General features: G+C 38.9%; 3 protein-coding genes across 4 annotated transcripts; 2 read left to right on the top strand and 1 right to left on the bottom strand.

Moving 5' to 3' along the window:
• The first annotated feature begins 67 nt into the window (after nucleotides 1–67).
• On the top strand, nucleotides 68–10583 carry LOC133548891 (kazal-type serine protease inhibitor domain-containing protein 1-like). Its single transcript, XM_061893846.1, has 4 exons — nucleotides 68–842; nucleotides 10004–10167; nucleotides 10232–10379; nucleotides 10451–10583. Exons 1-4 carry the CDS (start codon nucleotides 356–358, stop codon nucleotides 10498–10500), a joined length of 849 nt encoding a protein of 282 aa, XP_061749830.1. The 5' UTR covers nucleotides 68–355; the 3' UTR covers nucleotides 10501–10583.
• Nucleotides 10584–10669: 86 nt separating this feature from the next.
• On the top strand, nucleotides 10670–18042 carry LOC133548883 (docking protein 2-like). 2 transcript variants are annotated; one of them, XM_061893837.1, is made up of 7 exons: nucleotides 10670–10803; nucleotides 12873–12995; nucleotides 13060–13227; nucleotides 13314–13410; nucleotides 13510–13679; nucleotides 15596–15826; nucleotides 17548–18042. In XM_061893837.1, the coding sequence occupies exons 1-7, from the start codon at nucleotides 10741–10743 to the stop codon at nucleotides 18001–18003; spliced, it is 1308 nt and encodes a 435-aa protein (XP_061749821.1). In that variant the 5' UTR covers nucleotides 10670–10740; the 3' UTR covers nucleotides 18004–18042. The 2 variants fall into 2 exon arrangements, with proteins under 2 accessions (XP_061749821.1, XP_061749812.1); XM_061893828.1 differs by having other exon boundaries at nucleotides 12870–12995.
• On the bottom strand, nucleotides 18013–26909 carry LOC133548878 (bile salt-activated lipase-like). The gene is made up of 12 exons (XM_061893817.1): nucleotides 26747–26909; nucleotides 26529–26676; nucleotides 20044–20163; nucleotides 19770–19967; nucleotides 19583–19713; nucleotides 19419–19526; nucleotides 19229–19352; nucleotides 18981–19167; nucleotides 18645–18848; nucleotides 18383–18580; nucleotides 18206–18313; nucleotides 18013–18146 (listed from the first exon to the last, which is right to left on the bottom strand). The coding sequence occupies exons 1-12, from the start codon at nucleotides 26822–26824 to the stop codon at nucleotides 18080–18082; spliced, it is 1671 nt and encodes a 556-aa protein (XP_061749801.1). The 5' UTR covers nucleotides 26825–26909; the 3' UTR covers nucleotides 18013–18079.
• Between the last annotated feature and the right edge of the window lie 1076 nt (nucleotides 26910–27985).

The following is a 27985-nucleotide window of genomic DNA, read 5'->3' as shown; positions in this document are numbered from 1 at the left end:
AGCACTCAGCTGCCTGACTAAAGCAGCAGGAGGTCTTCAGGCCTGGACCGCATTCCTTGTCCCAAGTGAGGACTTTCCCAGGTGTTCTGGTCTGATGAGGGGAGCAGCTGCCCGGTGGGGGAGGGGCATCGTCGTCACGTAGTTCGTTTTTTATTTTTGCTCAGCGCACTTCCGCCTGGGCTTTTATTTGAGTGGTCTGAACCGGAAGTGGGCGTGTTGTTAGTTGAAGTTTGACACGAACGATCGGCGGCAGCGCGAGCGGCTCAGCTGTTTGAAGTTAGGCGAGTTTCCGGTCAGAACTTGGCGAGCTGCACAAGTCCCTCGTCTTATTTGACTCAGTTCGCCCTCCTGGACCATGTCTCTGCTGGCCGAGCTGGTCCTGCTGGTCCTGGGTCTCTATCCCATCCCGCACCAGTGCCGGGCTCTCGGCGACCCGCCGCCCGGGCTGCAGACCAACGGGACCGGCGTGATGGCGGGCTGCGGGCCGTGCCAGGCGGACATGTGCCCGGAGACCCGCGGCTGCCGTGCCGGGTTGGTGCCGGACCGGTGCGGCTGCTGCGACGAGTGCGGCAACCTGGAGGGTCAGGCCTGCGACCCCGGGGAGAGGAACGTGTACTTCGGCCTGTGCGGGACCGGACTTCGGTGCCAACTGGATCCTCATCCCGCGGAGGAGGAGGATGATGAGGAGGAGGAGGAGGAGGAAGAACAGGTGTGCGTGTGCGAGGAGCGCGAACCTGTATGCGGAAGTGACGGAGTGACGTATGCAAATATGTGTCACTTCCGGGAGGCCGCCTTCTCCACGCCGCAACTACACACCAAAGGGGCGGGGCCCTGCGAGACAGGTAGGTCACCTTTTATCAGTCAATCAATCCAAGTCTCTTTATATAGCCTGAAATCACAAGTGTCTCAAAGGGCTGCACAAGCCACAAACACACCAGCTCCCACACCTACCTGTACTCATCAGTGATGACGTCATAGCATCATGATGTCACCACTTGACCATTGCTGCAGAAACTACTGGAAATTGTACATAACGTTTTATTTTCTGCAACATTTAAACATCAACAAACCCTTCCATCCATCCATCCATTTTCTACCGCTTATTCCCTTTTGGGGTCGCGGGGGCCGCTGGCGCCTATCTCAGCTACAATCGGGCGGAAGGCGGGGTACACCCTGGACAAACCCGCATGAGCTAGTTAATCTAAAACCTCTTCTCACTCCTGCCTTACCAAAGGCATGCGGTAAAAGTAAGCATGCGCTAATTCATTTAAAACCTTTTCTCACTCCTGCACTTACCAAAGGCATGCGGTAAAAGTAAGCATGCGCTAATTCATTTAAAACCTCTTCTCACTCCAGCACTTACCAAAGGCATGCGGTAAAAGTAAGCATGCGGTAATTATTTTAAAACCTCTTCTCATTCCAGCACTTACCAAAGGCATGCGGTAAAAGTAAGCATGCGGTAATTATTTTAAAACCTCTTCTCACTCCTGCACTTACCAAAGGCATGCGGTAAAAGTAAGCATGCGCTAATTAATTTAAAACCTCTTCTCACTCCTGCACTTACCAAAGGCATGCGGTAAAAGTAAGCATGCGCTAATTATTTTAAAACCTCTTCTCATTCCAGCACTTACCAAAGGTATGCAGTAAAAATTTGAGTGTGATGTAAGCTTGGACCTTAAATCCTAAATTGTGTTAGATAAAAAGCAGTCTAAAAGTTAAAAACAGTTTAAAGTCTCATGTTGGGTTGAAAGCCAGTGAGTAAAAATGGGTTTTAAGAAGGGTGTTAAAAATAGCCACAGAAGGGTCCTGTCTCACATGGAGAGGGAGAGGCTTCCAGAGTTTGGGACTTGCAACAAAGAAAAGTTTGTCCCCTCAATCAAATATCTCAACTCACATTTCATCTCCGGGACAGCAGAGCTAGTTTGCAAGGTTTCTCTGTAAATATCCTTCTTGAAAATATGTGTGAGACATCTTGTCTCGTCATGAGAGATGCAGAACAACTGCTCTTCACTTTATAATCATGTCTTTTGTCTACATCACACTTTATAAACATGTACTTTTGTCTACATCACACTTTATAATCATGTCTTTTGTCTACATCACACTTTATAAACATGTACTTTTGTCTACGTCACACTTTATAAACATGTACTTTTGTCTACATCACACTTTATAATCATGTCTTTTGTCTACATCACACTTTATAAACATGTACTTTTGTCTACGTCACACTTTATAAACATGTACTTTTGTCTACATCACACTTTATAAACATGTACTTTTGTCTACATCACACTTTATAAACGTACTTTTGTCTACATCACACTTTATAAACATGTACTTTTGTCTACATCACACTTTATAAACATGTACTTTTGTCTACATCACACTTTATAATCATGTACTTTTGTCTACATCACACTTTATAATCATGTCTTTTGTCTACATCACACTTTATAAACATGTACTTTTGTCTACATCACACTTTATAATCATGTCTTTTGTCTACATCACACTTTATAAACATGTACTTTTGTCTACATCACACTTTATAATCATGTCTTTTGTCTACATCACACTTTATAAACATGTACTTTTGTCTACGTCACACTTTATAAACATGTACTTTTGTCTACATCACACTTTATAATCATGTCTTTTGTCTACATCACACTTTATAAACATGTACTTTTGTCTACGTCACACTTTATAAACATGTACTTTTGTCTACATCACACTTTATAAACATGTACTTTTGTCTACATCACACTTTATAATCATGTCTTTTGTCTACATCACACTTTATAATCATGTACTTTTGTCTACATCACACTTTATAAACATGTACTTTTGTCTACATCACACTTTATAATCATGTACTTTTGTCTACATCACACTTTATAATCATGTCTTTTGTCTACATCACACTTTATAAACATGTACTTTTGTCTACATCACACTTTATAATCATGTCTTTTGTCTACATCACACTTTATAAACATGTACTTTTGTCTACATCACACTTTATAAACATGTACTTTTGTCTACATCACACTTTATAATCATGTCTTTTGTCTACATCACACTTTATAAACATGTACTTTTGTCTACGTCACACTTTATAAACATGTACTTTTGTCTACATCACACTTTATAAACATGTACTTTTGTCTACATCACACTTTATAATCATGTCTTTTGTCTACATCACACTTTATAATCATGTACTTTTGTCTACATCACACTTTATAAACATGTACTTTTGTCTACATCACACTTTATAATCATGTACTTTTGTCTACATCACACTTTATAATCATGTCTTTTGTCTACATCACACTTTATAAACATGTACTTTTGTCTACATCACACTTTATAAACATGTACTTTTGTCTACATCACACTTTATAAACATGTACTTTTGTCTACATCACACTTTATAATCATGTACTTTTGTCTACATCACACTTTATAAACATGTACTTTTGTCTACATCACACTTTATAATCATGTACTTTTGTCTACATCACACTTTATAAACGTACTTTTGTCTACATCACACTTTATAAACATGTACTTTTGTCTACATCACACTTTATAAACATGTACTTTTGTCTACATCACACTTTATAAACATGTACTTTTGTCTACATCACACTTTATAAACGTACTTTTGTCTACATCACACTTTATAAACATGTACTTTTGTCTACATCACACTTTATAATCATGTACTTTTGTCTACATCACACTTTATAATCATGTGTTTTGTCTACATCACACTTTATAAACATGTACTTTTGTCTACATCACACTTTATAATCATGTCTTTTGTCTACATCACACTTTATAAACATGTACTTTTGTCTACGTCACACTTTATAAACATGTACTTTTGTCTACATCACACTTTATAAACATGTACTTTTGTCTACATCACACTTTATAATCATGTCTTTTGTCTACATCACACTTTATAATCATGTACTTTTGTCTACATCACACTTTATAAACATGTACTTTTGTCTACATCACACTTTATAATCATGTACTTTTGTCTACATCACACTTTATAATCATGTCTTTTGTCTACATCACACTTTATAAACATGTACTTTTGTCTACATCACACTTTATAATCATGTCTTTTGTCTACATCACACTTTATAAACATGTACTTTTGTCTACATCACACTTTATAAACATGTACTTTTGTCTACATCACACTTTATAATCATGTCTTTTGTCTACATCACACTTTATAAACATGTACTTTTGTCTACGTCACACTTTATAAACATGTACTTTTGTCTACATCACACTTTATAAACATGTACTTTTGTCTACATCACACTTTATAATCATGTCTTTTGTCTACATCACACTTTATAATCATGTACTTTTGTCTACATCACACTTTATAAACATGTACTTTTGTCTACATCACACTTTATAATCATGTACTTTTGTCTACATCACACTTTATAATCATGTCTTTTGTCTACATCACACTTTATAAACATGTACTTTTGTCTACATCACACTTTATAAACATGTACTTTTGTCTACATCACACTTTATAAACATGTACTTTTGTCTACATCACACTTTATAATCATGTACTTTTGTCTACATCACACTTTATAAACATGTACTTTTGTCTACATCACACTTTATAATCATGTACTTTTGTCTACATCACACTTTATAAACGTACTTTTGTCTACATCACACTTTATAAACATGTACTTTTGTCTACATCACACTTTATAAACATGTACTTTTGTCTACATCACACTTTATAAACATGTACTTTTGTCTACATCACACTTTATAAACGTACTTTTGTCTACATCACACTTTATAAACATGTACTTTTGTCTACATCACACTTTATAAACATGTACTTTTGTCTACATCACACTTTATAAACATGTACTTTTGTCTACATCACACTTTATAAACATGTACTTTTGTCTACATCACACTTTATAACCGGGGTTGGCAATCGCATGCGGCTCTTTAGCGCCGCCCTAGTGGCTCTCTGAAAGTTTTTCAAAAATAGAGGAAAAATTTAAATGATGAGGGAAAAAAAAACATATTTTTAGTTTTAATATAGTTTCTGTAGGAGGACAAACATGACACAAACCTCCCTAATTGTTATAAAACACACTGTTTATATTAAACATGCTTCACTGATTCCAGTATTTGCCGAGCGCCGTTTTGTCCTACTGATTTTGCCGGTCCTTGAACTCACCCTAGTTTGTTTACTTGTATAACTTTCTCCGACTTTCTAAGACGTGTTTTATGCCACTTCTTTTTCTGTCTCGTTTTGTCCACCAAACTTTTAACGTTGTGCATGAATGCAGAAAGGTGAGTTTTGTTGATGTTATTGACTTGTGTGGAGTGCGAATCAGACATATTTGCTCACTGCAAGCTAATCGATGCTAACATGCTATTTAGGCTAGCTGTATGTACATATTGCATCATTATGCCTCATTTGTAGCTTTATTTGAGCTCTTTTAGTTTTATTTTAAGTCCTCTTAATTCAATTTATATCTCATGACACTATCTGTATGTAATATGGCTTTTAATTTTTGGCGGCTCCAGACGGATTTGTTTTTGTATTTTTGTTCCAATATGGCTATTTCAACATCTTAGGTTGCCGACCCCTGCTTTATAATCATGTCTTTTATCTACATCACACTTTATAAACATGTACTTTTATCTACATCACACTTTATAATCATGTACTTTATCTACATCACACTTTATAATCATGTCTTTTATCTACATCACACTTTATAATCATGTACTTTATCTACATCACACTTTATAATCATGTACTTTATCTACATCACACTTTATAATCATGTCTTTTATCTACATCACACTTTATAATCATGTACTTTATCTACATCAAACTTTATAATCATATCTTTTATCTACATCACACTTTATAATCATGTACTTTATCTACATCAAACTTTATAATCATGTCTTTTATCTACATCACACTTTATAATCATGTACTTTATATACATCACACTTTATAATCATGTCTTTTATCTACATCACACTTTATAATCATGTACTTTATCTACATCAAACTTTATAATCATGTCTTTTATCTACATCACACTTTATAATCATGTACTTTATCTACATCAAACTTTATAATCATGTCTTTTATCTACATCACACTTTATAATCATGTACTTTATCTACATCAAACTTTATAATCATGTCTTTTATCTACATCACACTTTATAATCATGTACTTTATGTACATCACACTTTATAATCATGTCTTTTATCTACATCACACTTTATAATCATGTACTTTATCTACATCAAACTTTATAATCATGTCTTTTATCTACATCACACTTTATAATCATGTACTTTATTTACATCAAACTTTATAATCATGTCTTTTATCTACATCACACTTTATAATCATGTACTTTATCTACATCAAACTTTATAATCATGTCTTTTATCTACATCACACTTTATAATCATGTACTGTATCTACATCAAACTTTATAATCATGTACTTTATCTACATCACACTTTATAATCATGTACTTTATCTACATCACACTTTATAATCATGTCTTTTATCTACATCACACTTTATAAACATGTACTTTATCTACATCAAACTTTATAATCATGTCTTTTATCTACATCACACTTTATAAACATGTACTTTATCTACATCAAACTTTATAATCATGTCTTTTATCTACATCACACTTTATAATCATGTACTTTATATACATCACACTTTATAATCATGTCTTTTATCTACATCACACTTTATAATCATGTACTTTATCTACATCAAACTTTATAATCATGTCTTTTATCTACATCACACTTTATAATCATGTACTTTATCTACATCAAACTTTATAATCATGTCTTTTATCTACATCACACTTTATAATCATGTACTTTATCTACATCAAACTTTATAATCATGTACTTTATCTACATCACACTTTATAATCATGTACTTTATCTACATCACACTTTATAATCATGTCTTTTATCTACATCACACTTTATAAACATGTACTTTATCTACATCAAACTTTATAATCATGTCTTTTATCTACATCACACTTTATAAACATGTACTTTATCTACATCAAACTTTATAATCATGTCTTTTATCTACATCACACTTTATAATCATGTACTTTATATACATCACACTTTATAATCATGTCTTTTATCTACATTACACTTTATAATCATGTACTTTATCTACATCAAACTTTATAATCATGTCTTTTATCTACATCACACTTTATAATCATGTACTTTATATACATCACACTTTATAATCATGTCTTTTATCTACATCACACTTTATAATCATGTACTTTATCTACATCAAACTTTATAATCATGTCTTTTATCTACATCACACTTTATAATCATGTACTTTATCTACATCAAACTTTATAATCATGTCTTTTATCTACATCACACTTTATAATCATGTACTTTATCTACATCAAACTTTATAATCATGTCTTTTATCTACATCACACTTTATAATCATGTACTTTATCTACATCAAACTTTATAATCATGTCTTTTATCTACATCACACTTTATAATCATGTACTTTATCTACATCAAACTTTATAATCATGTCTTTTATCTACATCACACTTTATAATCATGTACTTTATCTACATCACACTTTATAATCATGTCTTTTATCTACATCACACTTTATAAACATGTACTTTATCTACATCAAACTTTATAATCATGTCTTTTATCTACATCACACTTTATAAACATGTACTTTATCTACATCAAACTTTATAATCATGTCTTTTATCTACATCACACTTTATAATCATGTACTTTATCTACATCACACTTTATATCATGTACTTTATCTACATCAAACTTTATAATCATGTACTTTATCTACATCACACTTTATAATCATGTCTTTTATCTACATCACACTTTATAATCATGTACTTTATCTACATCACACTTTATAATCATGTACTTTATCTACATCACACTTTATAATCATGTATTTTATCTACATCACACTTTATAATCATGTCTTTTATCTACATCACACTTTATAATCATGTACTTTATCTACATCAAACTTTATAATCATGTACTTTATCTACATCACACTTTACAATCATGTCTTTTATCTACATCACACTTTATAATCATGTACTTTATCTACATCAAACTTTATAATCATGTCTTTTATCTACATCACACTTTATAATCATGTACTTTATCTACATCACACTTTATAATCATGTCTGTACTTTATCTACATCACACTTTATAATCATGTATTTTATCTACATCACACTTTATATCATGTATTTTATCTACATCACACTTTATAATCATGTACTTTATCTACATCATACTTTATAATCATGTTTGTACTTTATCTACATCACACTTTATAATCATGTATTTTATCTACATCACACTTTATATCATGTATTTTATCTACATCACACTTTATAATCATGTACTTTATCTACATCACACTTTATAATCATGTACTTTATCTACATCACACTTTATAATCATGTACTTTATCTACATCACACTTTATAATCATGTACTTTATCTACATCACACTTTATAATCATGTACTTTATCTACATCACACTTTTTATCATGTACTTTATCTACATCATACTTTATAATCATGTACTTTATCTACATCACACTTTATAATCATGTACTTTATCTACATCACACTTTATAATCATGTACTTTATCTACATCACACTTTATAATCATGTACTTTATCTACATCACACTTTTTATCATGTACTTTATCTACATCATACTTTATAATCATGTTTGTACTTTATCTACATCACACTTTATAATCATGTACTTTATCTACATCACACTTTATAATCATGTACTTTATCTACATCACACTTTATAATCATGTACTTTATCTACATCACACTTTATAATCATGTACTTTATCTACATCACACTTTATAATCATGTACTTTATCTACATCACACTTTATAATCATGTACTTTATCTACATCACACTTTATAATCATGTACTTTATCTACATCACACTTTATAATCATGTACTTTATCTACATCACACTTTTTATCATGTGTTTTATCTACATTAATTGATACATTATTGTGTGTCTTTGTGTATCATTGTGTTGTCATTATTTTTATCTTTGTGTATCATTATTGTGTCTTTGTGTATCATTATTGTTTTCTGTGTGTATCATTATTGTGTGTCTTTGTGTATTGTAATGGTTGTCTGTGTATATCATTATTGTGTGCTTTTGTGTATCATTATTGTATTGTCTTTGTGTATCATTGTGTTGTCATTATTGTGTTATCTTTATGTATCGTTGTGTGTATTTGTGTATCTTGTGTGTATTCGTGTATCGTGTGTATTTGTGTATCATTATTGTGTGTCTTTGTGTATCATTATTGTGTGTATTAGAGTATCATTATTGTGTTGTCTTTGTGTTAAATTTTATGTCTTTGCGTATCATTATTGTGTGTATTTGTGTGTCATTATTGTGTGTATTTGTGTATAATTGTTTGTGTCTGTGTATCTGTTGTTGTCTGTGTATAATTTGTGTGTGTCTTTGTATATCATTATTGTGTGTATTTGTGTGTCATTATTGTGTGTATTTGTGTATAATTTTTTGTGTCTGTGTATCTGTTGTTGTCTGTGTATAATTTGTGTGTGTTTTTGTGTATCATTATTGTGTGTCTTAGTGTGTCATTATTGTGTTGTCTGTGTATAATTATTGTGTGTCTTTGTGTATCATTATCGTGTGTATTTGTGTGTCATTATTGTGTGTATTTCCATCCATCCATCCATTTCCTACCGCTTATTCCCTTTGGGGTGGCGTTGTATCATTAGTGAGGTGGTCACCTGACCAGGAGTGACCCCGCCCCCTCCCCCTATGCCCCTCCCCCAACAGTGCCAGTCATCAAAGTGGCTCCTCAGAGTCAAGTCAACGGAACAGGAAGTTGCCTGCTCTTCCTGTGCGAGGTCTTCGCCTTCCCGATGGCGTCCATCGAGTGGCGTAAGGAGGGCCGGGACGAGGTGGTCCTGCCGGGGGACGACCCCCACATCTCTGTCCAGGTGCTCTTGAGCATGGCGTGGAGCGGGCGGGGCGTCAAGCCTTCACTTCCTGTCTGTCTTGTAGTCCAGGGGCGGTCCTCTGAGGTTCGAGCTCTCCAGTTGGCTGCAGATTGAAGGGGCGGGGCCACAAGACTCGGGAACCTACCGCTGCATCGCCCGCAACAGCTTGGGCTCCGCCTCCGCGTCCGCCGTGCTGGGCGTGCTGCGTGCAGGTGAGACGCCGCCAGGTGTGCGGCCGCCGCCCACCTGACCTCCTGTGATGGCTGCCCTGTCGTCCCGTCAGAGGAGCTGGCGTCCTACCTGGCCGATCACCTGGACTACGACGTCTACTGAGGTCACTTCCTGCCCAGGGTGAACTTTGACCCCCGCAGCCCGAGATCACCTCTTTGAAAAGTCAATAAAGGCAGCAGGAAACAGCTGATTGGTCGTCTTTCAGGAGGCGGGGCTTGTGTTGTCTGGTCGTGTTGTGCTTGTGGCTCACACAGGAAGTGGGCGGGACATCACGCCCGAAGACAGGAAGTGAGAGCGGTGAAGATAGCAGAACAGGAAGTTGGGCGCCAAGCGAAGAGGAGAATGGAAGAAGACGTGAAGAAAGAAGGACGTCTTTACCTGCAACACCAGCACACCTTTGGGAAGGTAACACACACACACACACACACACACATCTATACTCACATATCTATACTTTACCTGCAACACCAGCACACCTTTGGGAAGGTACACACACACACACACATCTATACTCACATATCTATACTTTACCTGCAACACCAGCACACCTTTGGGAAGGTAACACACACACACACACACATCTATACTCACATATCTATACTCATATATCTATATTCCTATATCTATACTGGTATATCTATACTGGTATATTCTTGTAATTGTAGTCTACATTCTTATATTCTCTGGTGTTTATATATCTATATTATTTGTACTAGTTATTATGATCTATAATCACTTATCTACACGTACAATTCATCTACTTATACTTTATAATCATGTACTTTATCTACATTTATTGATACATGATTGTGTGTCATTGTGTATTGTTATTGTGTTGTCTTTATGTATCATTATTGTGTTGTCTTTGTGTATCATTATCTTGTGTATCATTATTGTGTCATTATCTTTCTTTGTGTATCAGTAATGTGTGTATTTGTTCATCATTGTTTATCATTATTGTGTGCCATTGTGTGTCTGTGTATCATTTTGTGTGTCTTTGGGTATCATTGTATGTCTTTGTGTATCATTATTGTCATTATTGTGTATCGTTATTGTGTGGCATTATTGTGTATCTTTGTTTATCATTATTGTGTGTACCATTGTGTGTCATTGTCATAATTGTGTATCGTCATTGTGCGCATGTGTGTATTATTGTGTCATAATTTTGTATCATTATCGTGTGTCATTGTTTATCATTATTGTGTCACAATCGAGTAGTATTATTGTGTATCATTGTGTCATAATTGTGTATAATTATTGTTTATCATGTGTATCTTTTTGAGTGTCATTGTGTATCGTTATTGTGTCATTTTTGCGTGTCATTATTGTCTGTCATTTATGTGTGTCTTTATTGTGTATTTTTATTGTTTGTCATTATTGTGTATCATTATTGTCTGTCATTATTGTGGCTCTTTGTGCGTCATTATTGTGTATCCTTATTGTATGTCACTGTGTATCATTACTGTGTGTAATTGTGTATCATAATTATGTGTCATAATTGTTTGTTATTGTGTCATAATTGTGTATCATGTGTGTCATTATTGTGTATCATTGTGTCATAATTGTGTATCATTGTGTCATAATCGTGTAACATAGTGTGTCATAATTGTGTATAATGTGTGTCATTATTGTGTATCATTGTGTCATAACTGTGTGTCATTATTGTGTATCATTGTGTCATAATCATGTAACATAGTGTGTCATAATTGTGTCAATATTGTGGATCATTGTGTCATAATTGTGTATCATTATTGTCATTGTTGTGTATCGTTATTGTATGTCATTATTGTGTCATAATTGTGTATCATAATTGTGTGGCATTTTTGTGTATCAGTGTCATAATTGTGTGTCATTATTGTTTATCATTATCGTGTCATAATTGTGAATAATTATTGTGTGTCAGTATTTTGTATCATTGTGTCATAATTGTGTATCGTGTCATAATTGTGTATCATAACTGTGTGTCATTATTGTGTATCATTGTGTCCTAATCATGTAACATAGTGTGTCATAATTGTGTCATTATTGTGGATCATTGTGTCATAATTGTGTATCATTATTGTCATTGTTGTGTATCGTTATTGTATGTCATTATTGTGTATCATAATTGTGTGGCATTTTTGTGTATCACTGTGTCATAATTGTGTGTCATTATTGTTTATCATTGTATCATAATTGTGTGGCATTTTTGTGTATCACTGTGTCATTATTGTTTATCATTATCGTGTCATAATTGTGAATAATTATTGTGTGTCAGTATTGTGTATCATTGTGTCATAATTGGGTGTCATTATTGTGTATCATTGTATCATAATTTTGTGTCGTTATTGTGTATCATTGTGCCACAATTGTGTGTCATTATTGTGTATCATTATTTTGTATCACTATTGTGTCATTATTGTGTAACATTGTATCATTATTGTGTGTCGTTGTGTATGATACTTGTGTGTCGTCGTTGTGTGTGTCTGAAGAAGAAGTGGAAGAGTGTGTGGTGTGTGTTGTTTGGAGAGAGTTGTCGGTCCATCCCCAGACTAGAAGTGTGCGAGTGTAAAGATGGCGGCGAGCGAGGAGGACGCCGACATCAGGACCACAAGAAGGTGTCTTCTCTTTGGCAGTGGTCGCCATAGCAACAGGCCGCCATGACCTGCTGACTCCCTCCAGGTGATCAGACTGTCCGACTGTGTCCGAGTGGCGGAGGCGGAGGTGGAGGCGGAGGCGGCGCCCAAGGACACGGCCTGCTTCCTGTTGGAGACCACGCACAGGAACTTCCTGTTTGCCGCTCACGCACCACAGCTGTGGACCACTCTGCTGTGCCAGGCCGCCTTTCCTGTACGCAACTTATTAATAATAATAATAATAATATTAATACTTTCTTCTGCATTGTTGTCATTCTTCTCATGTGTGTGTGTGTGCAGGTCAGCTGGGCGGGGCCTATCAGCAGGGGGCGTGGCAGCCAGCAGAAAGTAGAAGAAGAAGGCATGGAGGACAACATTTTGTACAGCACACAAACATGTGTGTGCCACACTGAGCATGACAGGAAATGAGACAGGAAGTGATGCTTATGAGTGTGTGTGTGTGTGTGTGTGTGTGTGTGTGTGTGTGTGTGTGTAGTGAGGGACTTCCGTGTGTGTGTGAGGAGGACAGAGTCATCCGAGCGATGTCGCCTGAAGAAAGAAGGTGTCCTGCGAGCCAGCTCAGAGGTGCTCCACCTGCTGGACACTGCAGGTGTTGTCACCCTCAGCTGGCCTTACAGGTTCCTGCGCCGCTTCGGGCGGGACAAGGTGGCACACACACACACACACTTACACCACAAGGTGGCACACACACACACACACACACTCTGACACCACAAGGTGGCACACACACACACCACAAGGTGGCACACACACACACACACACTTACACCACAAGGTGGCACATACACACACACACTCTGACACCACAAGGTGGCACACACACACACCACAAGGTGGCACACACACACTTACACCACAAGGTGGCACACACACACTGACTGACACCAGGCGGGACAAGGTGGCACACACACACACACACACACTTACACCACAAGGTGAAACACACACACACACACACTGACACCAGGCGGGACAAGGTGGCACACACACACACTTACACCACAAGGTGGCACACACACACACACACTTACACCACAAGGTGGCACACACACAGACTGACATCAGGCAGGACAAGGTGGCACACACACACACACTTACACCACAAGGTGGCACACACACACACACACACACTTACACCACAAGGTGGCACATACACACTTACACCACAAGGTGGCACATACACACACTGACACCACAAGGTGGCACACACACACACACTTACACCACAAGGTGGCACACACACACACACACTCTGACACCACAAGGTGGCACACACACACACCACAAGGTGGCACACACACACTCACACCACAAGGTGGCACACACACACTGACTGACACCAGGCGGGACAAGGTGGCACACACACACACACTTACACCACAAGGTGAAACACACACACACACACACTGACACCAGGCGGGACAAGGTGGCACACACACACACTTACACCACAAGGTGGCACACACACACAGACTGACATCAGGCAGGACAAGGTGGCACACACACACACCACAAGGTGGCACACACACACACACACTTACACCACAAGGTGGCACACACACAGACTGACATCAGGCAGGACAAGGTGGCACACACACACACACTTACACCACAAGGTGGCACACACACACCACAAGGTGGCACACACACTTACACCACAAGGTGGCACACACACACACACTGACACCACAAGGTGGCACACACACACACACACTGACACCACAAGGTGGCACACACACACACACACTAACACCACAAGGTGACACACACACACACACTGACACCAGGCGGGACAAGGTGGCACACACACACACTTACACCACAAGGTGGCACAAACACACACAGACTGACATCAGGCAGGACAAGGTGGCACACACACACTGACACCACAAGGTGGCACACACACACTTACACCACAAGGTGGCACACACACACTTACACCACAAGGTGGCACACACACACTGACACCACAAGGTGGCACACACACACACACACACACACTGACACCACAAGGTGACACACACACACACTGACACCAGGCGGGACAAGGTGGCACACACACACACTTACACCACAAGGTGGCACACACACACAGACTGACATCAGGCGGACAAGGTGGCACACACACACACTTACACCACAAAGTGGCACACACACACTGACTGACACCAGGCGGGACAAGGTGGCACACACACACACTTACACCACAAGGTGACACACACACACACATACTGACATCAGGCAGGACAAGGTGGCACACACACACACTTACACCACAAAGTGGCACACACACACACACACCACAAGGTGGCACACACACACTTACACCACAAAGTGGCACACACACACTGACTGACACCAGGCGGGACAAGGTGGCACACACACACTTACACCACATGGTGGCACACACACACCACAAGGTGGCACACACACACACACACACACTTACACCACAAGGTGGCACACACACACACACACACACCACAAGGTGGCACACACACACACACACACACACACACACACCGACAGCAGCTTCTTACGTGGGCGTGGCTTCTCCTCAGAACACCTTCACCTTCGAGGCGGGCCGCAGGTGTGAGTCGGGCGAGGGCAGTTTTGAGTTCGACACCAAGGAGGGTAACTTCCTGTTCCAGGCGGTGGAGGCCGCCATCAGTCAGCAGCGTGCCCGTCACGCCCGCAGAGGAGGGCCCGTCAACATGGAACTTTGTGCTGCCCCCACCCTGCCACCTTTACCTGCTTCCTACCGTGATGACCCACAATCCTCTGCTGCTCAGGTCAGTTCCGCTCGCACGTCACATGACTTAAACACCTGATCATGCAGGTCAGTGTGATGACATCACACTGTCATGACATCATCACAATCACAGTGAGGACATCACACTGTGAGGACATCCCACTATATCATACTATGATGATATAACACTATGATGGCATCATACTATGATGACATCATAGAATGATGCCATCACACTATGATGCTATACTATGAAGATATCACACTATGATGATATCATACTATGACAATATCACATGATGACACCACACTGTATGATATCACATTGTGATGACGACACTGTGACAATACCACACTATGATGACATTACACTATATCATACTATGACGACATCACACTATGATGACATCACAGTATGATGACACCACACTATGATGACACCACACTATGATATCATACTATGATGATATCACACTACGGTGACATCATACTATGATGACATCAGAATGATGACATCACACTGAGGACATGTTCACATTGTGATGATGTCATCACACTATATCATGTTATGGTGATATCACATTATGATGACACCACACTGTATGATATCACATTGTGATGACAACACTGTGACGATACCACACTATGATGACATCATAGTGCGTGTGTCATCACACTACGATGACATAACACTATGATGACATCACACTATATCATACTATGATGATACCACACTATGATGACATCATTTTATGATGATATCACACTATGATGACACCACACTATGATGATATCATACTATGACGATATCACACTACGATGATATACTATGACGATATGACATTATGATGACATCACACTATGATGATATACTATGATGATAGTACACTATGATATCATACTACAACAATATCACACTATGACGATGTCAAATTATGACACCACACTGTATGATATCACAGTATGATGACACCACACTATGATGATATCATACTATGATGATATCACACTATGATGACATCATAGAATGATGACAGTACACTATGATATCATACTACGACGATATCACTCTATGACGATATCACTATGACGACGCCACACTGTATGACATCACAGTATGATGACACCACACTATGATGATATCATACTATGATGATATCACACTATGATGACATCATAGAATGATGACAGTACACTATGATATCATACTACGACGATATCACTCTATGACGATATCACTATGACGCCACACTGTATGACATCACAGTATGATGACACCACACTATGATGATATCATACTATGATGATATCACACTATGATGACATCATAGAATGATGACAGTACACTATGATATCATACTACGACGATATCACTCTATGACGATATCACTATGACGCCACACTATGATGATATCACAGTATGATGATATCACACCATGATGATATCACACCATGATGACATCACAGTATGATGACATCACAGTATGATGACATCATACTATGTCATCACAGTATGATGACATCAGAGTATGATGACATCACACCATGATGACATCACACCATGATGACATCCCATTATGACGACGCCTGACTGTATGATATCACAGTATGATGACACCACACTATGATGACATCACACCATGATGACATCACAGTATGATGACATCACACCATGATGACATCACAGTATGATGACATCACACTATGATGACATCACACTATGCAGACCGAGGCTTGATGGAGTCCCGTGTGGTCTCCCAGGTGGACGTGGATCTGCTCGGAGTTGACAAGTTGACCCTGGTCCCCAAGAAAAGGGTCCACGTGATCTGCGGCTCCCCGCTGAACCCTGACCTCTGCTCCCCCGCGCCGTGGTCCCTGGAGCAGACGTACTCGCAGGTCACGTGGGACACCAGCACGCCGCACCTCCCCAAAGACGACCCGTTCCACGCCGTCTCCAAGAAGGACCCTCTGAGCGCCGAGCGTCCCCTGGACAGCGAGGTCCTGACCCCGGCCTACGAGGAGGAGGACCACGTTTACAACGAGCCGCAAAGCTGCCTGGGACCGCCCTCCGAGTACGACGACCCCGAGGAGCTGAAGGGAGACGCCTGGAGGACCATGGCCACCGCCGTGGACCGGGACGGACCGAGCCGGAGGTCACTTCCTGTCGCCCGGCAGGAAGCAGAAGGGGAAGAAGTGATGAGCAGAATAAGAAAGTAGGGGGTGGAGCCAAATAAAGCACTTTCTTTATTAACCAAAGAGTTTATTTCATTTCTTTTCACATGAACTTCCAGCTTCACACGTCAGGCAGGCTGCTGTACGAGCTCGTCCAGTAGGTGACGTAGTCGCCTCTTAGGTCGTAGCTGCCAACACACGTAGCATGTTAGCCTCCAACAACAGGAAGTGGACACAAAGACTTCACCTGATGGAGGACTTGCTGGTCTTGTGGTTGATGGTCAGGAAGGGCCGGTGAGTCCTGGTGAAGGCGGGCCACTGGGCCGGGACCCTGCTGCCTCCTTGGTTGGGGTTTCTGGTGTGAGCACAAGGAAGACCAGGTTTAGCTGGACTCTGCCAGGACCCAGGTTAGCCGGGAACGTACCCCGTCTTGGCGAAGTTGGTCCAGTACGCAATCATGTAGCCTGACAGGTCCCTGTGCCTGGGGAAGTAGACCAGCGGGGTGGAGAAGGGTTTCCCGAACGAGTACTGCAGCTCCTCGCTATGCTCCGCCCCCACCCAGCGGGGGAACCCCGGGATGCGGGTCTTCATGTCGAAGAAGTAGGAGAAGGTGCGGGCGCCACTGGAGGGACGAGAGCGCGCTAACGTCAACCTGCTGGTGTCGCTAAGCTAGCTGACGTTTGCACCTGCTGTGGTTGGCGTGGAGCTGGAGGGCGATCTGAGTGGGCACCAGGAACAGGAAGTCCGTCTCGATGTCCGCCACCGTCTTCTTCACCGTCTCCGGCAGCGGCAAGGAGCCCCAGTGGGCGGAGTAGACGCTGAAGGCCGAGTCCACGGCCGCGTTGCCTTTCTCCTTCGTCAAGCCGGCCAGAAGACCCCTGACGTCCTCTCTGATAGGACGGGAAAAGGTGGTCGTCAGGTGTGGCATCAGGTATGCCCTGATCTGGTATCGGGTGTCGGGCCGATATCCCAATTTGGATGTGGATCGATTCCTATAGCTAGCTGTAGCTAATGACGCTCACATGGTGGTGTTGGCTTTTTTCTTGTTGATGGAGGGAACGTCGACGCCGGCGAAGAGGTGTCCGTCCATGGAGTTGACGCCGGCCATGTAGTCAAAGTGGGCGGCGTTGTGGAAGAGCCGGCTGGGATGATCGGGGAGGAAGTCGCCGTCGACCACCGGGGCGAACTCCAGAAGATCCATGACCACGCCTAGGAGAACGCGGCGAGATGATCACAGACGTGATGACAGGACAGGATCGCTCGTCCTCACCATTGCCCAGCATTTGCAGGATGTCGATCTTCCCCACCATGGTGAGTCCGACCGGGTCGGTCATCTTCAGACACGTCAGCATCAAGTCCTCGTCGCTGCGGTAACAGCCCACCTTGCGGGCGATCTACGCGAGGCGGGCTGGTGGTCAACAAACAGGAAGTGCGATAGTGCGGGTTTTTTCCTCCCGTACCTTCTTGGTGAGCTTCATCGGGTCCTTCTGCAGCGCCCACGGACTCAACGCCACGCCGCTCTGACTGATGGCCCGGCGGAACAGTCCTTTACTGTAGGGCGACAGGGTCTGACCACACCTGTCAGCATCTGTTCGCACCCGGCGGACTCGAGCGGCGTCCTCACCTGATAGCTGACGCTGGCGCTGCCGGCCGATTGGCCGAAGATGGTGATGTTGTCCGGGTTCCCTCCGAAGGCCGCGATGTTCCTGCGCACCCAGGAGATGGCGGCGTGCTGGTCCCACAGCCCGTAGTTACCTGCGAGCACAGACCACCTCAGCCACCGCAGCCCAGGACAGGTGACGGCGTCGCACCTGGCAGTCTGGCGTCCCCGCTGCTGAGGAAGCCCAGCGTGCCCACGCGGTAGTTGGCCGTCACCACGATGACGTCGCCTCTGTCCGCCATTTCTTTGCCGTCGTACAGCGAGTCGCCCAGGATGGCCACGTCGTTGGATGCCCCCAACAGGAAGGCGCCGCCAAACAGGTACACCATGACGGGCAGGTTGGAGGACACTGACACACACACACACTCGGAGCGGTCACACTTCCTGTTGAAAATACAAACTTCCTGTGCGTGTGTGTCGCGTACATCTAAGTCCCTGAGGAACGAAGATGTTCAAGTAGAGACAATCCAGGCTTCCTCGGCTTTTGGTCTGCAACAAGGTCACCTGCAAGCAGCGCTCCGCATATTTGTTGGCCTGCCTCACCCCTGCAACACAAGTGCACGCTAACGCATGCTAACTGTAGCTTGACAGCATGCTAACAACATGCTAACACATGCTAACTGTAGCTTGACAACATGCTAACAACATGCTAACACATGCTAACTGTAGCTTGACAGCATGCTAACAACATGCTAACACATGCTAACTGTAGCTTGACAACATGCTAACAACATGCTAATAGTCACTGCAGACTGGGAGGGCGAACCCAGCGTTCTAAAGGTGCGAATAACATGTTTATAGCATGCAAAAAACGTGTTGACAAAATATTAACATTTTAACAACATGCCAACATCATGTTAACAACATGCTAACTATGTGCTAACCAAATTTTAACACGCTAATGTGCTGATAACATGTTTATTATATGCTAACAGCGTGCTAACAAATTATTAAAACGTTAAAAACATGCTACCATCATTTTAACAATATGCTAATAAAATGTGAACATGTTAACAACGTTCTCACAACAAATAACATGTTATGAACATGTTAACATATCAACATGCTAATAACATGTTGGAAACATGTCAACATGCTGTTAGCAACATGCTAACAAGGTGCTAACAAAACGTTAACATGCTAACAATGTGCTTATAACTTGTTGACATGTTAACAACATGCTAATGTCCTAATAACATGTTTATAACATGCAAAAAAAACGTGTTAACAAAATATTAACATTTTAACAACATGCTAACATCATGTTAACAACATGCTGACAAAATATTAACGCACTAATGTGCTGATAACATGTTTATATCGTGCTAAGAAAATATTAACATGATTTTAGCAACATGTTAACAACATACTAACAAAATGTTAACACACTAATGTGCTGATAATATGTTTATAATGTGCTAACAAAATATTAACATGATGTTAGCAACATGCTAACATCATGTTTACAATATGCCAACATGATGTTAGCAACATGCTAACAAAATGTTAACACACTCATGTGCTGATAACATGTTTATAATGTGCTAAATAAAATATTAACATGATGTTAGCAACATGCTAACAAAATGTTAACACACTCATGTGCTGATAACATGTTTATAATGTGCTAAATAAAATATTAACATGATGTTAGCAACATGCTAACAAAATGTTAACACACTCATGTGCTGATAACATGTTTATAATGTGCTAAATAAAATATTAACATGATGTTAGCAACATGCTAACAAAATGTTAACACACTCATGTGCTGATAACATGTTTATAATGTGCTAAATAAAATATTAACATGATGTTAGCAACATGCTAACATGATATGAACACACTAATGTGCTGATAACATGTTTATAATGTGCTAAATAAAATATTAACATGATGTTAGCAACATGCTAACAACATGCTAACAACATGCTAATAGTCACTGCAGACTGGGAGGGCGAACCCAGCGTTCTAAAGGTGGGAACGGTCTCTCCAACGGTTGCCCGTTTCTCATGCTTTTGTCCACCGCGGTTGCCAAGCCCTGGCGGGAATCGAAACTGAAAGTTAACGTGACCTCTTTCATCATTTCCCCTCCATTGCGCCATTAAAAATAATGTGCGCGTGTGAAAGTGCGTCGCTTAGGAAACGTGTGTGAGTTTCTTCTAGGGCAGGGGTCGGCAAGCCAAAATGTTGAAATAGCCACATTAGTGCTAATAACATGTTTTTAGCATGCAAAATAACAATATATTAACATTTTAACAACATGCCAACATGACGTTAACAACATGCTAACTATGTGCTAACAAAATTTTAACATGGTAATGTGCTGATAACATGTTTATAACATGCTAACAATGTGCTAACAAAATATTAAAACGTTAAAAACATGCTACTATCATTATAACAATATGCTAATAAAATGTGAACATGTTAACAACGTGCTCACAACAAATAACATGCAACAAATAACATGTTATGAACATATTAACATATCAACATGTTAAAAACATGTCAACATCATGTTAGCAACATGCTAACAATGTGCTAACAAAACGTTAACATTCTAACAATGTGCTTGTATTTTCTTGACACGTAAACAACATGCTAATGTGCGAATAACATGTTTATAGCATGCAAAAAACGTGTTGACAAAATATTAACATTTTAACAACATGCCAACATCATGTTAACAACATGCTAACTATGTGCTAACCAAATTTTAACACGCTAATGTGCTGATAACATGTTTATTATATGCTAACAGCGTGCTAACAAATTATTAAAACGTTAAAAACATGCTACCATCATTTTAACAATATGCTAATAAAATGTGAACATGTTAACAACGTGCTCACAACAAATAACATGAACATGTTAACATATCAACATGCTGGTATGTTAAAAACATATCAACATCATGTTAGCAACATGCTAACAACGTGCTAACAAAATGTTAACATGCTAACAATGTGCTTATAACTTGTTGACATGTTAACAACATGCTAATGTGCGAATAACATGTTTATAGCATGCAAAAAACGTGTTAACAAAATATTAACATTTTAACAACATGCCAACATGACGTTAACAACATGCTAACTATGAGCTAACAAAATTTTAACATGGTAATGTGCTGATAACATGTTTATAACATGCTAACAATGTGCTAACAAAATATTAAAATGTTAAAAACATGCTACTATCATTTTAACAATATGCTAATAAAATGTGAACAACGTGCTCACAACAAATAACATGTTATGAACATGTTAACATATCAACATGTTAAAAACATGTCAACATCATGTTAGCAACATGCTAACAATGTGCTAACAAAACGTTAACATGCTAACAATGTGCTTATATTTTCTTGACACGTAAACAACATGCTAATGTGCGAATAACATGTTTATAGCATGCAAAAAACGTGTTGACAAAATATTAACATTTTAACAACATGCTAACTATGTGCTAACCAAATTTTAATACGCTAATGTGCTGATAATATGTTTATAAAATGCTAACAGTGTGCTAACAAATTATTAAAATGTTAAAAACATGCTACCATCATTTTAACAATACGCTAATAAAATGTGAACATGTTAACAACGTGCTCACAACAAATAACATGTTATGAACATGTTAACATATGAACATGCTAATATGTTAAAAACATGTCAAAATCATGTTAGCAACATGCTAACAACGTGCTAACAAAACGTTAACATGCTAACAATGTGCTTATATTTTCTTGACACGTAAACAACATGCTAATGTGCGAATAACATGTTTATAGCATGCAAAAAACGTGTCAACAAAATATTAACATTTTAACAACATGCCAACATCATGTTAACAACATGCTAACTATGTGCTAACCAAATTTTAACACGCTAATGTGCCGATAACATGTTTATTATATGCTAACAGCGTGCTAACAAATTATTAAAACGTTAAAAACATGCTACCATCATTTTAACAATATGCTAATAAAATGTGAACATGTTAACAACGTGCTCACAACAAATAACATGTTATGAACATGTTAACACATGAACATGCTAATAACATGTTGAAAACATGTCAACATGCTGTTAGCAACATGCTAACAAGGTGCTAACAAAACGTTAACATGCTAACAATGTGCTTATATTTTCTTGACACGTAAACAACATGCTAATGTGCGAATAACATGTTTATAGCATGCAAAAAACGTGTTAACAAAATATTAACATTTTAACAACATGCCAACATCATGTTAACAACATGCTAACTATGTGCTAACCAAATTTTAATATGCTAATGTGCTGATAACATGTTTATAAAATGCTAACAGTGTGCTAACAAATTATTAAAATGTTAAAAACATGCTACCATCATTTTAACAATACGCTAATAAAATGTGAACATGTTAACAACGTGCTCACAACAAATAACATGTTATGAACATGTTAACATATCAACATGCTAATAACATGTTGAAAACATGTCAACATGCTGTCAGCAACATGCTAACAAGGTGCTAACAAAACGTTAACATGCTAACAATGTGTTTATGACTTGTTGACATGTTAACAACATGCTAATGTGCTAATAACATGTTTATAACATGCAAAAAACGTGCTAAAATATTAACATTTTAACAACATGCCAACATCATGTTAACAACATGCTAACTATGTGCTAACCAAATTTTAACAAGCTAATGTGCTGGTAACATGTTTATAAAATGCTTACTGCGTGCTTACAAATGATTAAAATGTTAAAAACATGCTACCATCATTTTGACTATATGCTAATAAAATGTGAACATGTTAACAACGTTCTCACAACAAATAACATGTTATGAATATGTTAACATATCAACATGCTAATAACATGTTGGAAACATGTCAACATGCTGTTAGCAACATGCTAACAAGGTGCTAACAAAACGTTAACATGCTAACAATGTGCTTATAACTTGTTGACATGTTAACAACATGCTAATGTCCTAATAACATGTTTATAACATGCAAAAAAACGTGTTAACAAAATATTAACATTTTAACAACATGCTAACATCATGTTAACAACATGCTGACAAAATATTAACGCACTAATGTGCTGATAACATGTTTATATCGTGCTAAGAAAATATTAACATGATTTTAGCAACATGCTAACAACATGCTAACAAAATGTTAACACACTAATGTGCTGATAATATGTTTATAATGTGCTAACAAAATATTAACATGATGTTAGCAACATGCTAACATCATGTTTACAATATGCCAACAGCATGTTAACAACATGCTAACAAAATGTTAACACACTCATGTGTTGATAACATGTTTATAATGTGCTAAATAAAATATTAACATGATGTTAGCAACATGCTAACAAGACGTTAACACACTCATGTGCTGATAACATGTTTATAATGTGCTAAATAAAATATTAACATGATGTTAGCAACATGCTAACATGATAATAACACACTCCTGTGCTGATAACATGTTTATAATGTGCTAAATAAAATACTAACATGATGTTAGCAACATGCTAACAAGATGTTAACACACTCATGTGCTGATAACATGTTTATAATGTGCTAAATAAAATATTAACATGATGTTAGCAACATGCTAACATGATGTTAACACACTCATGTGCTGATAACATGTTTATAATGTGCTAAATAAAATATTAACATGATGTTAGCAACATGCTAACAAGATGTTAACACACTCATGTGCTGATAACACGTTTATAATGTGCTAAATAAAATATTAACATGATGTTAGCAACATGCTAACATGATGCTAACACACTCGTGCTGATAACATGTTTATAATTTGCTAAATAAAATATTAACATGATGTTAGCAACATGCTAACAAGATGTTAACACACTCATGTGCTGATAACATGTTTATAATGTGCTAAATAAAATATTAACATGATGTTAGCAACATGCTAACAAAATGTTAACACACTCATGTGCCGATAACATGTTTATAATGTGCTAAATAAAATATTAACATGATGTTAGCAACATGCTAACATGATGTTAACACACTCATGTGCTGATAACATGTTTATAATGTGCTAAATAAAATATTAACATGATTTTAGCAACATGCTAACATGATAATAACACACTCCTGTGCTGATAACATGTTTATAATGTGCTAAATAAAATACTAACATGATGTTAGCAACATGCTAACAAGATGTTAACACACTCATGTGCTGATAACATGTTTATAATGTGCTAAATAAAATATTAACATGATGTTAGCAACACGCTAACATGATGTTAACACACTCATGTGTTGATAACACGTTTATAATGTGCTAAATAAAATATTAACATGATGTTAGCAACATGCTAACATGATCTTGACACACTCATGTGCTGATAACATGTTTATAATGTGCTAAATAAAATATTAACATGATGTTAGCAACATGCTAACATGATGTTAACACACTCCTGTGCTGATAACATGTTTATAATGTGCTAAATAAAATATTAACATGATGTTAGCAACATGCTAACAAGATGTTAACACACTCATGTGCTGATAACATGTTTATAATGTGCTAAATAAAATATTAACATGATGTTAGCAACATGCTATCATCATGTTAACACACTCATGTGCTGATATCATGTTTATAATGTGCTAAATAAAATATTAACATGATGTTAGCAATATGCTAACAGGTGAGCTAAAGTCTTTTTTTTTTACTAAAATCTCAGATTTTTTTTTTTTTTACGGTAAATTAAGTGAACCCAAAAAAATGATGACTTTGAATATTGGAGTTTTGGCGACTGAGCAGCCTATTTATTTTATTTTGTTCAAGCCTAAATTCTACCGACGGGTGTGACGTCATCATGAGTGTGGAGAAGCGGACATTACCGTCCCACCCGGGGTGAGGTTGTGGTTTCTCCCACAGTCCAGGGGGGGCCGCGAAGGGGATCCCCTTGAAGACGTCCACAGAGCGCAGAAGTCCCATGCTCTTACTCAGCCCTTGAACCTGTCCCGCTTCCGTGTCGACCACCCCCAGCTGCGCACGCACACGCACGTTGTCATTCCATACAACTCACATGTTGACTTTTATTAAGTTGTTTTCTTACCTTAGCAGCGGAAGTTAGACTCAAAGTGACGCTCATCAGCGCCGCCAGCATCATCATCCTCATCCTCATCATCTTCATCCTCTTCAGGCTTCTCCCCGCCAGTCCGCTGCGGCTTTTTATAGCCGCGTCCGGCCGGGACCCTGAACGCACCGCCTGTCGGGATGTCCGCGTGGCTGCGAAACTGCGCGCGCACCCTGGCTGAGCATTAACACACACCTTTAGATCTCATGCATGCCATGACGTCATATTCGCCTTCATTAATGATCATTTAAAAGGATCTTAATTTATCAAGTTTCCTTCATTTCCGGTTGAGGCAGAAAGAGCGGGAGCCGTGAGAAAAGAGCCAGCTGCTGAGCGACTTTATCTCAAAGTAAACACGACTAAGGACGCACGCAGCCTTCTCACGACTTTATCACAATATCAGAAGGGTTCAAACCAATAAAAATCAGTCCCCGGTGGCTTATTTTATTTTTTGAATATTTTTTTAATTGTACCCATCCCGGAATATCCCTAAAAAAAAAAGCTTTAAAGTGCCTGATTTTCACTATCTGTGAAGACATCGTCTAATTTCCTGTGACGTCATCCAGTGATGCCGATACGGATACCACAGCAAAGATATAGCGACATTAGCTCGGATTCGGACTCGGATTTCAGCGGTTTAAGCGATTCAACAGATGTGTGGAGGCAGATAGCGAAAACGAAATTGAAGCAGAAACCGAAGCTATTGAGTAAAATGTGCGGACCAACGATGGGAAGTTTCGCACCTTGTGAGACTGGATCAACTTAAATCCGTCGATTGGTAAGTGTTTGTTTGGCATTAAATGTGGGTGGAATTAAACGCTGGATGTGAATATAGTTTCAAATGTACATACAGCTAGCCTATATAGCATGTTGGCATTGATTAGCTGGCAGTCATGCCGCGACCAAATATGTCTGATTAGCACATAAGTCAACAACGTCGACAAAAGTCACCTTTGTGATTTAGTTGACTTTATCGTTCGGAATGCATCTGCAGGTTATCCATACATCTCTGTGCCATGTCTGCATTAGCATCGCTGGTAAAATGTGCGGACCAACGATGGGAAGTCTCGCATCTTGTGAGACGGGATCAACTTAAATCCGTCGATTGGTAAGTGTTTGTTTGGCACCAAATGTGGGTGGAGGGAAACGCTGGATGTAAATATAGTTTCAAATGTACATACAGCTAGCCTAAACAGCATGTTAGCATCAATTAGCTGG

This window comes from Nerophis ophidion, linkage group LG01 (genome assembly GCF_033978795.1).
Source record: "Nerophis ophidion isolate RoL-2023_Sa linkage group LG01, RoL_Noph_v1.0, whole genome shotgun sequence".
In the NCBI taxonomy this organism is placed as follows: Eukaryota; Metazoa; Chordata; class Actinopteri; order Syngnathiformes; family Syngnathidae; genus Nerophis; species Nerophis ophidion.
This window is presented reverse-complemented; position numbering and strand designations above follow the sequence as displayed.